This window comes from Physeter macrocephalus, chromosome 20 (assembly GCF_002837175.3).
Source record: "Physeter macrocephalus isolate SW-GA chromosome 20, ASM283717v5, whole genome shotgun sequence".
Taxonomy (NCBI): Eukaryota; Metazoa; Chordata; class Mammalia; order Artiodactyla; family Physeteridae; genus Physeter; species Physeter macrocephalus.
In genome coordinates this window covers 89,493,396-89,511,438 of record NC_041233.1, presented here as the reverse complement: position 1 = coordinate 89,511,438, position 18,043 = coordinate 89,493,396, and the positions used below count along the sequence as shown (strand labels likewise).

Genomic DNA, 18,043 nt, shown 5'->3' with positions numbered 1-18,043 from the left:
AATCAATCAATGTGATACACTATATTAACAAATTGAAGGATAAAAACCATATGATAATCTCAGTAGATGCAGAAAAAGCTTTTGACAAAATTCGACACCCATTTATGATAAAAACTCTGAAGAAAGCCATAGAGAGAACCTACCTCAAAATAATAAAGGCCATATATGACAAACCCAGAGCCAACATCATTTTCAACGGTGAAAAACTGAAAGCATTTCATCTACGATCAGGAACAAGAAAAAGATGTTCACTTTCACCACTTTTATTCAACGTAGTTTTAGAAGTCCTAGTCTTGGCAATCAGAAGAAAAAAAAAATAAAAGGAATCCAAATTGAAAAAGAAGTAAAACTGTCACTGTTTGCAGATGGCCTGATACTATACATAGAGAATCCTAAAGATGCTACCAGAAAACTATTAGACCTAATCAAAAAACCATTAGAGTAGCAGGATACAAAATTAATGCACAGAAATCTCTTGCATTCCTATACACTAATGATGAAAAATCTGAAAGAGAAATTAAGGAAACACTCCCATGTACCATTGCAACAAAGAGAATAAAATACCTAGGAATAAACCTACCTAGGGAGACGAAAGAGCTGTATGAAGAAAACTATAAGACACTGATGAAAGAAATTAAAGATGATACAGATGGAGAGATATACCATGTTGTTGGATTGGAAGAATCAATATTGTGAAAATGACTATACTACCCTAAGCAATCTATGGATTCAGTGCAATCCCTATCAAACTACCAATGGCATTTTTCAACAAACTAGAACAAAAAATTTCACAATTTGGATGGAAACAAAAAAGATCCTGAATAGCCAAAGCAATCTTGAGAAAGAAAAATGGAGCTGGAGGAATAAGGCTCTTGGTCTTCAGAGTATACTAGAAAGCTACAGTGATCAAGACAGTATGGTACTGGCACAAAAACAGAAATATAGATCAATGGAACAGGATAGAAAGCCCAGAGATAAACCCACACAATATGGTCACCTTATTTCTCATAAAGGAGGCAAGAATATAAAATAGAGAAAAGACAACCTCTTCAATAAGTGGTGCTGGGAAAACTGGACAGCTACATGTAAAAGAATGACATTAGAACACTCCCTAACACCATACACAAAAATAAACTCAAAATGGATTAAAGACCTAAATGTAAGGCCAGACACCATCAAACTCTTAGAGGAAAACGTAGGCAGAACACTCTATGACATAAATCACAGCAAATTCCTTTTGACCCACCTCCTAGAGAAATGGAAATAAAAACAAAATTAAAGGGGACCTAGTGAAACTTAAAAGCTTTTGCACAGCAAAGGAAACCATAAACAAGACGAAAAGACAACCCTCAGAATGGGAGAAAATATTTGCAAATGAAGCAACTGACAGTGGATTTATCTCCAAAGTATACAAGCAGCTCATGCAGCTCAATATCAAAAAAACAGACAGCCCAATCCAAAAATGGGCAGAAGACCTAAATAGACATTTCTCCAAAGAAGATTGCCAACAGACACATGAAAAGATGCTCAACATCACTAATCATTAGAGAAATGCAAATCAAAACTACAATGAGGTATCACCTCACACCAGTCAGAATGGCCATCTGCAAAAAATCTACAAACAATAAATGCTGGAGAGGGTGTGGAGAAAAGGGAACCCTCTTGCACTGTTGGTGGGACTGTAAATTGATACAGCCACTATGGAGAACAGTATGGAGGGTCCTTAAAAACTAAAAGTAGAACTACCATATGACTCAGCAATCCCACTACTGGGCATATACCCTGAGAAAACCATAATTCAAAAAGAGTCATGTACCACAATGTTCATTACAGCACTATTTACAATAGCCAGGATATGGAAGCAACCTAAGTGTCCATCAACAGATGAATGGATAAAAAAGTGGCACATATATACAATGGAATATTACTCAGACATAAAAAGAAATGAAATTGAGTTATTTGTAGTGAGGTGGATGGACCTAGAGTCTGTCATACAGAGTGAAGTAGTCAGAAAGAGAAAAAGAAATACTGTATGCTAACACATACATATGGAATCTAAAAAAAACAAGTTTCTGATGAATCTAGGGGCAGGACAGGAATAAAGACGCAGATGTAGAGAGTGGACTTGAGGACATGGGGAGGGGGAAGGGTAAGCTGGGATGAATTGAGAGAGTGGCATTGACATATCTACACTACCAAATGTAAAATAAGTAGCTAGTGGGAAGCAGCTGCATCGCACAGAGATATCAGCTCCGTGCTTTGTGACCACCTGGAGGGGTGGGATAGGGAGGGTGGGAGGGAGAGGCAAGAGGGTGGGGATATGGGGATATATGTATATATATAGCTGGTTCACTTTGTTATACAGCAGAAACTAACACAACATTGTATAGCAATTATATTCCAATAAAGATGTTAAAAAAATTAACCAACCTGTCAAATACAACTAGTATAGTTATGTAGTGTCATCCATGTGCCAAAAGGAAATATTTTTCTGCTGCACAAACAAGATTCACATGTCCACAAGGATACATGAACAACTACTGTTGAGACTGGGATAGTCTTTATGATTCTAATAAGTTCCTGGGCCCAATTATGGAAAGGGACATAGCCCAGACTATGATTTTTCTGATATACACAGTAATTTTTTTTACTATGCTGTTAAGGCTGATATGATGGTCAGAAGCAGTAAATTAACTCACTCATCCCTGGTTCAGTTGTGTAAACGGACACAGCCCTGTATATGAATTATACATTACATATGCAGACTGATATCTTGGCAAGAATAAAAATAAATTTAAAACTACAAGAAAAAACAAAATAAAAATATTTTAGGAGAAAATAATGTGGAACAAGGAGCCAGAAGGTTTAATGTTTTAGGGTCGTTTGGGAATTAGAGAGCCGTGGAAAGGAAAATAAACCCCCTTTAATGGAGGAGCAAGTACAGTGATAAAGCTTGGTTCAAAGGACATTTGAGAATCTGGGTATTTAAGTATTGAAAAAGAAGTTGGGTGAAAGAAGCCACTCTAATAAGGCTATATAGTGTATGATTCCAACTATATGACATTCTGGAAAAGGCAGAACTATGGAGACAGTGAAAACATCAGTGGTTGCCAGGGACTGAGCAGGAGATGAATAGGAAGAGCATGAAGGATTATTAGCATAGTGCAAATACTCTGTATGATACCACAACAATAGATACATGTCGTTATACATTTGTCTAAACCTGTAGAATGTAAAACACCAAGAGTGAACTTTAATATAAACCATGGATTTTGAATGATTATGATGTGTCAGTGTAAGTTCATCAGTTGCAACAAATGTACCACTCTAGTAATACATGCTTTGCATGTGTAGGGCAGGGGTTATATGGGAAATCTCTGTACTTTCTCCTCATATTTTCTGTGATCCTTAAACAGCTGTAAAAAAATAAAGTTTTAATGGTAAAAGAAATTAGAATAAAAGGAAGATTGCCATTTATACACATTTGTAAAAGGAAATATATTCTGAAGAAACAAATATTAATACTTTCTCATTATATGTATTTTTAAAACAATTTTGATTATTTGTTTTGATTTGAATGCTGACTCTATAAGCTTGGGTAACACAAGTATTGTTTTGTCTTCCCACCCATCTCTTGGAGAACTTGTGTCAGATTTGCTTCAGGTAGCAGATACTTGTTGTAAATGAGAAAACTATCTAGAAACCCTCTTTCAGAGGGAGGGCAGTGAATGTTATATAATCTGGGTCTCTAGGACCTTTGAAGCCAGAACAAATTTGACTTAGTTTGTGTACGATAGTGATGATAGCCGTAAGGAATTGGGACTTGGGTTGAGGAAAGGGTTTGCAGTCATGGTATTTATATGTTTGTTTTCAAAAGCAGATATGCATAAAGGGAACCCTGGAAGCTATGAGAGAACAGTAAGCACTGAAGAGATCAGAGATATATAATTGGACAAGTTATTTTTTACAGTTGTTTTCAATGTGGTACATGAAACAAACCTTCTCTTATGTGTCCTGCAAACTTTTTTCTAAATGTTTATGAGGCATATTTATTGTTTTGTAAATGGTTGCTGATTTCTGCTTTAAGGATGGCATATGGAGAAACCAGTCTGCCCATGTGAGCATATCCTTAGTGGGTTGAAAGTAATTTTTATAATAATTACTTAGCTCTACTTTCTTTCTTTTTTATAATTATGGTAGTCTGCTTATCTTTGAGTTTCTCATATCTCTCACAAGCAATACGCACTCCTTTACGCACAACAAATTCAATCACCTAAATGTCTGTGCAATGCTTAAGTAGTTAACAAGAAGACAATTTCCTCATTGCTCTTAGCAACTTACATAAAATGGATGGAAACTTCAAGCCTGAAGAGAAAGAAAACTTGGGTATCATTTATATGTAATTTTTTCTCATGTTTCTTTTCTCTTCCAGATAAAACCAGTTAATACACCTTGTAGGCAACCAGTTGATGAATGTGATTTTCTAGAATTCTGTGATGGGAATAACGCACACTGTGTGCCTGACACTTATGCACGTGATGGACAGAGTTGTGATTCGGGCGACTCCTTCTGTTATAAAGGACGATGTCGGTCATTTACCAGACAGTGCAGAAAATTAATTGGAGGAGGTAATGACCACAATTTTCTTCTTAATTCCTAAATTCTGATGATCCCAAGCTCTGTTATTTAATGCTATAAAACAAAAATGTAAGTGTAATTTTAAAATAAGTGTATCCTATTAGTAGGCCTAAGGTATATTAGTGTTAAAAGAAGTAAAGTTTTCTTGATTCTGAGAAAAAACTTCTGAATTTATAAGGAATCCTTATGTGCACAAGGGAGAGACCTCAAGTGGGAATGCAGCTTCTTGGAAGAGTATATTGACAAAAAAATTAAGTAATAGTCAACCTAAGAAAGAAATAGAGAATTTTATTCAAGCCAATCTGAGGATTATAACCCAGGAGATAGTCTTCCAGAAAGCTCTGAGAACTGTTCTGCCCATTAGAGGTCAAGGCACAGTTATATATGTTTTCAAGACAAAGGGTTATACATGAAAGTAACATACTGACAGTATACATAGTCCAGATCTGCGTGTAGAAGACAGGTAGTGGTTCATCGTGAACCCTTACAGGATTGAGAAAGGAATGTTATCTCCTAAGGAGTCATCTTGCTGATGCCAGGAGAACATTGCTCTTTTTGTTTTGACACATAAAGCAATGTGAGTGCAAAACGAACAGTTACATCAGGGTTTCTCCACCTCAGCACTGTGGATATCTTAGGCCGGGCAGTTCTTGCTGTGAGGGATGTGGGATCCTGTGTACTTTAGCATTTTTAGCAGCATTCATGGCCTTTTCCTTCCAGACACAATGCCTGCAGGTCTTTGTGGTTTTCACAGCTGGGGTGGAACTGATACTGGCTTCTAGAGGGTGGAAGTCCGGGTTGCTACTAAATATCCTACCATGCAAAAACAGCCCCTATAAGAAAGAATTATCTGACCCCAAATATAAGGACTTACCAGATGCCATCTCATTAATTGCTTTCTGGCTGTTTTGTAGTTCCACTGAGAGAAAATATTTGCAAATCGTACATCTGATAAGAAATTAATATCCAGAATATATAGAAAACTCCTAAAACTCAGCAACAGAAAACAAACAGCCCGATTCAAAAACAGGCAAATGACGTGAATAGATATTTCTCTAAAGAAGACATGCAGATGGCCATTAAGCATATGAAAAGAAGCTCAACATCACTAATCATTAGAGAAATGCACATCAAAACTATGAGATACCAACCTCACACCCATTAGGATGGCTGCTGTCAAAAAAAACCCAGAACACAACAAATGTTGATGAGGATGTGGGAAAATTGCAACGGTTGTGCACTGTGGGTGGGAACATAAAATGGCATCACCACTATTCTGTGTATGGAGATTGCTCAGATTATTAAAAATAGAATTACCATATGACCCAGCAATTCCTCTTCTGGGTATACCCAAAAGAATTGAAGGCAGTGTCTGGAAGAGATATTTATGCACGCATGTTCATAGCAGCATTATTCACAATAGCTAAAACTAGGAAGCAACCCAAATGTCCATCAGTGGATGAATGGATAAAGCAAACTGCGGTGTATATAAACACTGGAATATTATTTAGTCTTAAAAAGGATGGAAATTTTGCAACAAAGTACAACATGGAGGAACCTTGAGGACATTATGCTAAATGAACTAAGCCAGTTACAAAAAGACAAATGCTGTATAATTCCACTGAAATGAGGTACTTAGTAATCAATATCACAGATACAGAAAGTAGAATGGTGGTAGCTGGGGCTTGGGGAAGGGAAGAATGGAGAATTGTTATTCAATAGGTATAAAGTTTCCATTTTAGAAGATAAAAAGAGTTATGGAGATGGATGGTAGTGATGGTTGCACAACAATGTGAATGTACAATGAACCACTGAACTGAACACTTAAAAATAATTAAATGGTAAACTTTGTTATGTGTATTTTAACACAATAAAAATTTGTAGAAAACAAAAACCAATTTATCTGATATATAGTACCTACCTCTTTTTAAATTTCTTTAAAATAATCCAGCTACATATTTTTAAAGCTTCATTTCATAATTTCCTTACTCTGAAGCCCATTAGCAATTAGTGTTTTACCATTTTGTCATCATATTTTGTATAGTTAGATCTAAATCTTTAATTTCTTGACGCTTGGGAACTATTTCCTCCCATCCTCTGTGCTTCCGTGAGCATCTAAAATAGAATTAATAGGTAGTAAATATATGTGGATTTTTTTTTAAGCAGGGGGACAAAAAGGAAGGATCCCTTATGCCAACACAGTGCTGATGTCGCTCACTTCAGCACTTCATATATGGCAAGTCTAGTGATCATCAACTTCTTCAGCTTTTGTTTGTCTGGAGAGATTTTCTCTCTCCTTAATTTTTTAATTGAAGTATAGTTGATATACAGTAATATTATATGTTACATGTGTACAATATAGCAATTCACATCTTTTAAGTTTATACTACTTTTATAGTTATCATAAAATATTAGCTATATTCCCCACGTTATACAATACATCCTTGTAGCTTGTTTTATACCTAATTTATACCCCTTAACCTCCTACCCCTGTATTGACCCTCTCCCCTTGCCTGTCCCCCTGGTAACCACTAGTTTGTTTTCTGTATCTGTGAGTCTGCTTCTTTTTTGTTATAGTCACTACTTTGATATATTTTTTAGATTCCACATATAAGTGATATCATACAGTATTTGTCTTTCTCTGACTTATTTCAGTTAACAGTGACCTCCAAGTGCATCCAAGTTGTTGCAAATGGCAAAACTTCATTCTTTTTTATGTTTGAGTACTATTCCATCATGTGTGTTTGTGTTTGTGTGTGTACTCATACACCACATCTTCTCATCTGTTGATGGACACTTTGGTTGCTTTGACAATTGTAAATAGTGCTTCTATGGACATTGGGAGGCATGTGTCTTTTTGAATTAATGTTTTTGTGGGGGTTTTTTTGATATATATCCAGGAGTGGAAATGCTGGGTCATATGGTAGTTCTACTTTTAGTTTTTTAGGACCTCCATACTGTTTCCCTCAGTGGCTACCCCAGTGTACATTCCCACCAATAGTGTACGATGGTTCCCTTTTCTTCACATCCTCCCCAACAGTTGTTTTTCATTTTCTTTTTGATGATAGCCATTCTGACCAGTGTGAGGTGATACTGTGGTTTTGATTTGCATTTCCCTCGTGATTAGCGATGTTGACCATGTTTTCATGTACTTGATGGCCATCTGCATTTCTTTTTGGGAAAATTTCTATTCAGTTCTTCTGCCCATTTTTTAATCGGGCTGTTTGTTTGTTTTAATGTTGAGTTGTCTGAGCTTTTTATATTTGTAGGATATTAACCCCTTATCTGTCATATCATTTGCAAATGTTTTCTCCCAGTCTGTAGGTTGTGTTTTCATTCTGTTTATGGTTTCCTTTGCTGTGCAAAATCTTTTAAGTTTAATTAGGTCCCATTTGTTTATGTTTGCTTTTATCTCCTTTGTTTTAGGAGATGAATTTAAAAAAAATATTCCTGCGATTTATATCAAATAGTGTTCTGCCCATGTTTTCCTCTAGGGGTTTTTTGGTATCCGGTCTTACATGTAGGTCTTTAATCCATTTTGAGTTTATTTTTGTATCTGGTGCGAGAAAATGTTTTAATCATTCTTTCACGGGTAGCTGTCCAGTTTTCCTAGGACCACTTGTTATTGAAGAGACTGTCTTTTCTCTGTTGTATATTTTTGTCTCCTTTATTGTAGACCATAAGTGCATGGGTTTATTTCTGGGCTCTCTATACTGTTGATGTGTCTGTTTTTGTGCCTTCACAATACTGGGTCTTGTTTTTGTATCCATTCAACCACTGTGTATCTTTTGGTTGGAGCGTTTATTCCTTTTCCTTTAAGGGAATTATCGATATGTATATTCATATTGCCATTTGTTAATTGTTGTGGGTTTGTCTTTCTCAGTCTTTTTGGTCCTTTCTTCTTTTGTTCTCTTGTGATTTGATGACTATCTTTGTGTTACGTTTGGATTCCTTTTTCCTTTTTGTGTATATCTAATATCGATTTTTGGTTCATGGTTACTGTGAGATTTTTGTATAACAGTCTATATATATTCATGATTGTTTCAAGTTGCTGATCTCTTAATTTCAAACACATTTAAAAAATTCTGTATTTGTATTTTCCTCCCTTGCAATTACTGATTTCTCTGAATTCTTTTGATATTATATTTTGTATCTAATTGTTTTGTGTATCCCTTAACTGTTTATTGTGGATATAAATGATTTTATTACTTTTATCTTTTAACTTCCATACTAGCTTTGTGTGTGGATGATTTCCTACCTTTACTATACCTTTATCTTACCAATGAGGTTTTTCATTTTGTAATTTTCTTGTTTCTAGTTGTGGCCTTTTCTTTGTCGCCTAGAGAAGTTCCTTTAACATTTTTTGTAAAGCTGGTTTGGTGGTGCTGAACTATTTTACCTTTTGCTTGTCTGTAAACCTTTTGATCTCTCCATCAAATCTAAATGAGAGCCTTTCTGGGTAGAGTATTCTTCTTTGTAGGTTTTTCCATTTCATCACTTTAAATATATTGAGCCACTCCCTTCTGGCCTGCAGTTTCTGCTGAAAAATCAGCTGATAGCCTTATGGGGGTTCCCTTCTATGTTATTTGTTGCTTTTAATATGTTGCTTTTTTCTATGTCTTTAATTTTTGGCAGTTTGATTAATATGTGTCTCAGCGTGCTGCTCCTTGGGTTTCTCTTGTATGTGACTCTCTGTGCTTCCTGGACTTGAGTGAATGTTTCCTTTCTTATGTTAGAGAAGTTTTTGGCTATAATTTCTTCAAGTATTTTCTCAGGTCCTTTCTCTCTCTCTTCTCCTTCTGGGACCCCTATAATGCAAATATTATGTGCTTGATGTTGTCTCAGAGGTCTCTTAAACTGTCCTCATTTCTTTTCATTCTTTTTTCTTTTCAGCATAAGTGATTTCCACTACTCTGTCTTCCAGCTCACTTATTTGTTATTCTGCCTCATTTGGTCTACTATTGATTCCTGCTAGTGTATTTTTCATTTCAGTTATTTTTTTAAAATTATTTTATTTTTGGCTGCATTATATCTTCGTTGCTGCCTGCGGGCTTTCTTTAGTTGCGGTGAGTGGGGACTACTCTTCTTTGCGGTGCACGGGCTTCTCATTGTGGTGGCTTCTCTTGTTGCAGAGCACGGGCTCTAGGTGCACGGGCTTCAGTAGTTGTGGCGTGCAGGCTCAGTAGTTGTGGTGTATGGGCTTAGTTGCTCTGCAGCATGTGGGATCCTCCGGGCCAGGGCTGGAACCCGTGTCCCCTGCATTGACAGGCAGATTCTTAACCACTCCACCACCAGAGAAGCCCATCATTTCAATTATTGTATTCTTCATCTCTCTTTGGTTGTTCTTTATATTTTCTAACTCTTTGTTAAAAACTTCTGACTTCTCGCTCTGTACATCCATTCCCATCCCAAGTTCTTTTATCATCTTTATGATCATTAGTCTGAACTCTTTCTTGGGTAGGTTGCCTATCTTCACTTCACTTAATTCTTCTTCTGGGGTTTTATCTTGCTCCTTCATCTGAAATATGTTCCTCTGCTGCCTCATTTTGTTTAAGTTGCTATTGTATTTTTGTCTGTGTGGTAGGTTAGTTACATTTCTTGACCTTGGAAAAGTGGACTTCTGTAGGAGATGTCTTATGTGTCTTAGCAGTGTACACCCCTCTTGATAGCCAAGCCATATGCTCTATGGATTTGCCCTAAGAGAACTGTGTGGGCCCTTCTTTTGTGGTGCACTGACGATGTGGTTGGTGTGGTAGGCTTGGTTGGCCCCTGGTCTGGTTGATTGCCAGGCCCTGCCTTTTGTGAAGGCACTCAGCTGCTGGGTGGTAGGGCTGGGTTACAAGGCGGCTGACGGCAGAACCCCAGGGAGCTCTGGATCTAGCGCTGGATTGCTGGTGGACAGAGTCAGGGTCCAGAACACTCCAGGGATGTTTTCCCCCATTGGTGGGTGAAGCCATGTCCTGGGGTTAATGTGCTGGATTACCAGCAGGCAGAGTTAGGTCCTGGAGTCTGGCTTCAGGACCCAGAGTTCCAAGAGCTGGTGTCAGATTGCTGGTGGGAGTGGTCGATTTCTGATACAGTTGGGTATGGCAACTGGGGTGTCTTCAAGCTTGTTGTTGGGCTGCTAGTGGGCAGCGCCATGGCACAGCTGGTCCCAGGATAGGGTCTGGCCTGCCATGCACAGGCTGTATCCACAGGCTGTGGGATTGTGGTTTTCTTGTGTTTGGTGTCTGCCCTCTGGTGGGTGAGACTGGTCTAGAGACTAGTGCAGGTTTCCTGGAAGGCGGGCCAGTGCCTGCCCACTGGTGTGTGGAGCTTGGTCTTGGCCCTTTTATAGGCAGGGCCATGTCTAGTGGCCTGTCTAGATTTGCTGTGGGTTCAGGAATCTTTCAGTAGCCTGTCTGCTGATGGATGGGGCTGTGTTCCCACCCAGTTAGTTGTTTGGCCTGAGGCATCCCAGCACTGGTTGCCTACAGGTGTTTGATGGGGCCAGGTTTTGGCACGAATGAGGTAAACGGAGTATCCCAAGATGATGGCTACCAGCAGCAGTGTCCACACGGTAGTCTGCTCCCAAGTATGCCTGCTGCCAGTGTCTATGTCCCCAGGATGGTCTGTAGCCACCCCTGGCTGTCTGGGAGACTAGCCAAGACCAGCAGGTAGATCTCTCCCAGGCTCCTATCAAATTAGTGCTCTTGCCCTGTGTCCTGATGTGTGTGAGCTTCTCTGTACGCTCTTTAAGACTGAAAGCTCTATTTCTGCCAGTCCTTTGGGATTTCTGAAATTAAGCTCCACTGGCCTTCAGAGCCAAATGCTGTGGGGGCTTGTCTTCCTGGTGTAGGACCCTGGCTGGGGAGCCCAGTGTGGGGCTCAGAACTCTCACTCCTGTGGGAGAATCTCTGCACTCTAATTATTCTTCAGTTTGTGGGTTGCCCACCCAGGGGTATGGGATTTGATTATATCAGGAGTCTGCCCCTCCTACCCATCTTGTTGTGGTTCCTTCTTTATGTCTTTAGTTGTAGAAGATCTTTTCTGGTAGGTTCTGGTCTTTTTCATCAATGGTTGTTCTCAGATAGTTGTGATTTTGGTGTACTCATGAGAGGAGGAGAGCTCAGGGTCTTTTTACTTTGCCATCTCCTCTGCTTAATTGAAGAGCAGTTTTCCCCTGTGTAGTATTATTTGTTGGTAGTTTTTATCTTTCAGCACTTTGAGTATATCATCCCACCACCTTCTGGCCTGTACGGTTTCTCATGAAAAATCCACTCATCGTCTTATGGGGGTTTCCTTTTATGTGACAAATCACTTTTTTTCTACTTTCACTATCCTCTCTTTGTCTCTGAATTTTGAGAATTTGATTGTAATGTGTCTTGGTATGGATTTCTTTGGGTTCAACTTATTTGAATTTCTTCGTCCTTCCTTGTTCTGAACATCTACTTCCTTTCTCCACTTTGGAAAATGTTTAACCTTTATTTCTTTGAATAAACTTTCTGATCCTTTCCTTCTCTATTCTTCTTCCAGAACCCCCATAATGTATATATTAGTGCCTTTGGTGGTGTCCCATAAGTCCCTTAAGCTTTCTGCACTTGCTTTCACTCTTTGTCTTGTTTGCTCTTCTTACTACATAATTTTCAATGACCTGTATTCGGGTTTGTTGATGCTTTCTTCTGCTTGATCTAGTCTGTTGTTGAACCCCTCTAGTGCATTTTTCCGTTCAGTTTGTACAAGTGGTACTTGGGGCTCTGGACAAATGGATCTACTCTTTCCCTTTCAAGGGGGAAATTGAGAGCTGGGATTATTCATCTACTCACACTTTGGTGAGCAGGAGGGAGTACCCTTGGTGTCAAATATGCCAAGATGCTGTCCTTGTTGTCCCCCAGGCAGCTAGATTGTCCAGATCCATCAGAGCTCCCAGAACTTGAAAAGCAAATTCCAGATCTATGGAAAGCCTCCTTGGAAATATATGGGTGCTGGACCTGCAAACAAATTCCTTCTCTCTTTTGGGTGAAGCTGAGAGCTTCCTGCTTGTAAGCACTGCACTAGGGCAGGTTTCTGGCAGGAGGGTTCCTGAATCTCCCTACTGACTCCAGTGGTTTTGCTTTCTCCCAGAGAAGATGAGACTTTCATTTATTTTCAGGTTCATCACAAAGGGAATTTATTTATAAATTGTTTGCTGAATCAGTGTATTGGTGAGAGGGCTTTCTTCTAGTGCTTCCTACACCACTGTGTTGCTGGTGTCTTTCTCCCTTGGGAATCTCCCCCCACCAATGTTATTGAGGGATAATTGACATATAACACTGTGTAAGTTTAAAGTGTAAAAATTGTTGCTATGATACATTTAAACATTGCAAAAATGATTCTCACCATTGCATTAGCTAACACCGCCATCCTGTCACATAATTACCATTTCCTTTTTGTGGTGAAAACTTTAAAGATTTACTCTCTTCGCAACTCTCAAGTATATGACACAGTATTCTTATCTGTAATCACCATGCTGTACATTAGATTCACAGAACTTGCTAATATTATAACTGGAAGTTTGTACCCTTCAACCAATATCTCCCTATTTCCACTACTTGGAGCCCATGATAACCACCACATTACTCTCTTTCTCTGAATCTGGCTTTCTCTGATATTACTTATATGTGGAATCTGGATTCCACATATAAGTGATATCATACAATATTTGCCTTTCTTGATCTGATTTATTTCACTTATAATGCCATCAAGATTCATCCAGGTTGTCTCAAATGGTAGGAATTCCTTCTTTTCATGGCTGAATAATATTCCGTTATACATATATATTTTATTTACAGTCATCCATTGCTGAAGACTTAAATTGTTTATATATTTTGGATTGTGAATAAAGCCACAGTGAACATGGAGGTGCAGATATCTCTTTGAGATCCTTATTTCAATTTCTTTTGATGTGTACCCAGAAGTGGGTTTGCTGCATTATGTGGTAGTTCTATTTTTAAGATTTTGAGGAATCTCCATACTGTTTTCCATAGTGGCTGCACCAGTTCACATTCCCCCTAACAGTGTACAAGTTTTCCCTTTTCTCAACATCCTTGTCAACACTTGTTATCTTTTATCTTTTTGATAATAGCAAAAGTAAAGGGTGTGATGTGATGTCTCACTGTGATTTTGATTTGGATTTCCCTGGTAATTCATAATGTTGAGCACCTTTTCATGTACTTATTGGTCATTTGCATGTCTTCTATGGAAAATGTCTATTCAGATCCTTTGTGCATTTTTGAATCTTTGTTGTTGTTATGGAGTTGTAAGAGTTCTCTATATGCTTTGGATATGAATGCCTTATCACATGTATTATTTTCAAATATTCTCCCCTTCTGTAGGTTTCTCTTTATTTTATTACTTGTTTCTTTTGCTATGCAGTAGCTTTTTAGTTTGATGTAGTCTCACTTATTTTTGCTTTTGTTGCTTCTGCTTTTGGTGTCACATTCAGGAAATTGCTGCTGCTAAGATAAATGTCAAGGAGCTCTTTCCCTATGTTTCCTTCTAGAAGTTTTACTGTTTCATGTCTTACGTTTGAGTCTTTAGTCCATTTCAAGTTCATTTTTCTGAGCAGTGTAAGATAGAGGTCCAATTGCATTCTTCTGCATGTGGTTATACAATTTTCCCAACAGCATTAATTGAGTAGACTCTCCTTTCCCTATTGAGTTTCTTGGCTCCCTTGTCAAATATTAGTGGACTGTGTGTAGGGGATTATTTATGGGCTCTCAACTACGTTCCATTGTTCTGTGTCTATTTTTGTGGAAATACCATATTGTTTTGATTACTATAACTTTTAGTGTAATTTGAAATCAAGAAGTGTGAAGCCCCTGGCTTCTTATTTTTCTTTCTCAGGATTGCTTTGGCTATATGGGGTCTTTTATGGCTCCACAAAAATGATAGGATTGTTTTTTCTATTTCTGTTGAAAAATGCCATTGGAATTTTGATAGGGATTGCCTTGAATCTATAGACAGCTTTGCATAATACAGACATTTAAATAATATTAATTCTTCCAATACATGATAATGGGGTATATTCCCATTTGTCTGTGTCTTCTTCAATTTCTTTCATCAAGCCTTGTTTTCACTGGACAGATATTTCACCTCCTTGGTTAAATTTATTCCTAAGTATTTTATTCTTTCAAATCCTTTTGTAAATTGGATTGGTTTCTTTGTTTCTTTTTCTTTTTCAAATGTTTAGTTATTAGTGGGCAGAAATGCAACTGTCTCATATATGTTTTGTATCCTGTAACTTAAACAAATTTGTTTATTCTAAGATTTTTTTGGTAGAGTCTTAGGATTTTCTGTATATAAGATCATATCATCTGCAAACAAGGGCAATTTTATTTCTTCCTTTCTGATTTGGATGCTTTTTATTTTTTGTCTTTCCAAATTGCTCTAGCTATGACTTCCAGTGCTATATTGAGTAGGGCTGGTGAGAATGGGCCCCATTGTCTTTTTCCTGATCATGGAAGAAAAGTTTTCAACCTTTCACCACTGAGTATGACATTGGCTGTGAGTTTGTCATATATGGCCTTTGTTGTATTGCAGTATGTTTCTTCCAGTCCCTATTTGTTGAGAGTTTTTACCATGAGAGGATGTTGTATTATGTCAAATGCCTTTTATGCATTTATTGAGATAATCATATAATTTTATCTTTCATTCTATTAATGTGGCATATCACATTTATTGATTTCCATTCATTGAACCAACCTTGCATCCCAGAGATAAATCCCACTTGATCATGGTGAATTATTATTTTAATGTGATGTTGAATTTGGTTTGCTAATATTTCTGAGAAATTTAACATCTGTATTTATGGGGGTTATTGGGTTATTGGTCTGTAATTTTCTTGTAGTATCCTTACGCTTTAGTTTTGGTAGCAGGATAATGCTGGCCCCATAAATTGAGTTTGCAGGTGTTTCCTTCTCTTCAGTCTTCTGGAAGAGTTTGAGAAGGATGGACATTCATTCTTCTTTAAATGTTTGATATTCACCTGTGAAACCACCTGGCCCTGGGCTCTTCTGTGTTGCAAGTTTTGTGAATCTCCTTATTTGTAATTAGTCTGTTCAGATTTTCTATTTCTTTGTGTTTCAGTCTTGGGAGTTGGTATGTATTTGAAGATTTTATCCATTTTTTCTAGATTGTCCAGTTTCGTTGCTTTATAATTGTTGATAGTAGTCTTTCAGGAGCCTTTGTACTCTGTGGTACCAGTTGTAATATTTTCTCTTTAAATTCTCTTATTTATTTGAGCCCTGTCTTTTTTCTGACTTAGTCTAGCTAAGGTTTTGTCAAATCTCTTTCTTTTCAAAAAACTAGCTCTTCGTTTCTTTCTATTATGTCCTGGTGTCTATTTCATTTATTTCTGCTCTGGTGTTTGTTATTTCCTTCCTTCTGCTAACATTCACCTTAGTCTGTTATTTTTCTACTTCCTTGTTAAGTAAAGTGAGGTTCTTTATTTGAGATCTTTATTTTTTCTTAATGTACCATTTGTTGTTGTAAGCTTTCTTCTTAGAACTGCTTTTGTAGCATCCCAGAGATTTTCATATGTTATATTTTTGTTTGTTTTAAGATATTTCTTGTTTGATTTCTTCTTTGACCCACTGGTTGTGCAGGAGCATATTGTTTAATATCCACATATTTGTTAACTTTCCAGCTTTACTTCTGTTATTGATTTCTAGTTTTATACCTTTGTGGTCAGAAAATATAATTAATATGAAGTCAGTCTCCTTAAATTTGCTAAGCCTTGTTTTGTGACCTAACACTACTCTATACTGGACAGTGTACCATGTGTGCTTGAGAAGAATGTGAATTCTGCTGCTGTTGGATGGAATATTCTGAATATGTTTGTCAGATCCCTTTGGTTTAATGTATGGTTCATGTCCAACATTTATTTGTTGATTTTCTGTCTGAATGAACTATCCATTGTTGAAAGTAGTGTGTTGAGTTCCCCTACTATTATTGTATTTTTGTCTATTTCTCCCTTCATATCTGTTAGTATTTGCTTAATATAGTTAGGTGCTCCATTGTTGAGTGCATATATATTTATGATTGTTATATCTTCTTGATGAATTGACCTCTTTATCATTACATAATGACCATCTTGCTCTCTTGTTTCTATTTTTGCCTGAAGTCTATTTTGTCTGATGTAAATGTAGCTACCTTTGCTCTCTTTTGGCTTCCACTTGCATGGAATATATTTTACCACGTCTTACTTTTGACATTCTGTGTGTCATTAAAACTCTACCGAGTCTCTTGTAGGCCACATAATAGGGTCTTTTTTTTTTTTTTTTCTATCCAGCCACCATATGCCTTTTGACTGGAGAATTCAGTTCATTAATGTTTAAAGAATTACTGATACTTAACAGTCAACTAATGTCATCTTATTTGTTGTTTTTCTGGGTGTTTTGTGTTTTGTAACTCTATTTTTCTTTTATTCTTTTCTTTTTACCTTCCTTTGTAAATTAATGATTTTCTTTAGTGGTATACTTTGATTCCCTTCTGTTTATCTTTTCTGTATCAGTGAATTAGGTAAAGTTGCAGGATACAAAATTAATACAAAGAATTCTGTTGCACTTTTATACACTAACAAAGAAAGATCAGAAAGAGAAATGAAGGAACAATCCCATTTACCATTGCATCAAAAAGAATAAAATAAAAAAGAACTGTACTTCAAAAACTATAAAATGCTGATGAAAGTAATTGAAGATGACACAAACAGATGGAACAGTATATACTATGTTCTTGGAATAGAAGAATCAATATTGTCAAAACGACTATACTACCCAAGACAATCTACAGATTCAGTGTAATCCCTTTCAAATTACCAATGGCATTTTTCACAGAACTAAAACAAAAAAATCTTAATATTTGTATGGAGAAGCAAAGGACCCTGAATAGCCAAAGCAATCTTGAGAAAGAAAAATGGAGCTGGAGGAATCCGGCTCCCTGACTTCACACTATACTACAAAGCTACAGTAATCAAAACAATATGGTACTGGCACAAAAACAGAAATATAGATCAGTGGAACAGGATAGAAACTCAACAAATAAACCCAAACACCTATGGTCAATTAATCTATAACAAAGAATGCAAGACTATACAATGGAGGAAATACAGTCACTTCAATAAATGATGTTGGGAAAACTGGACAGCTACACATAAAAACAGGAAGTACACATAAAAAAAGGAAGTAGAACATCCTTTAACACCATACACATAATAAACACAAAATGGATTAAAAACCTAAATGTAAGACCGGATACTATAAAACTTTCAGTGGAAAACATAGGCACAACATTCTTTTACATAAATCACAGCAATATCTTTTTTGGAGCTCTCTCTAGAGTAATGCAAATAAAACAAAAATAAACAACTGCAACCTAATTAAACTCA

At 37.0% G+C, this 18,043-nt stretch overlaps 1 protein-coding gene across 2 annotated transcripts in view; it reads left to right on the top strand.

Annotated features, from left to right (window-relative positions):
- Nucleotides 1-18,043, top strand: part of LOC102984452 (disintegrin and metalloproteinase domain-containing protein 5-like) — a 140,466-nt gene that overhangs the window by 76,720 nt on the left and 45,703 nt on the right. For both annotated transcript variants that reach the window (XM_028481541.2, XM_055081050.1), the window contains one exon: nt 4,433-4,628. In XM_028481541.2, the coding sequence (XP_028337342.2) occupies nt 4,433-4,628 (196 nt within the window). The remainder of the gene's footprint in view (nt 1-4,432; nt 4,629-18,043) is intronic.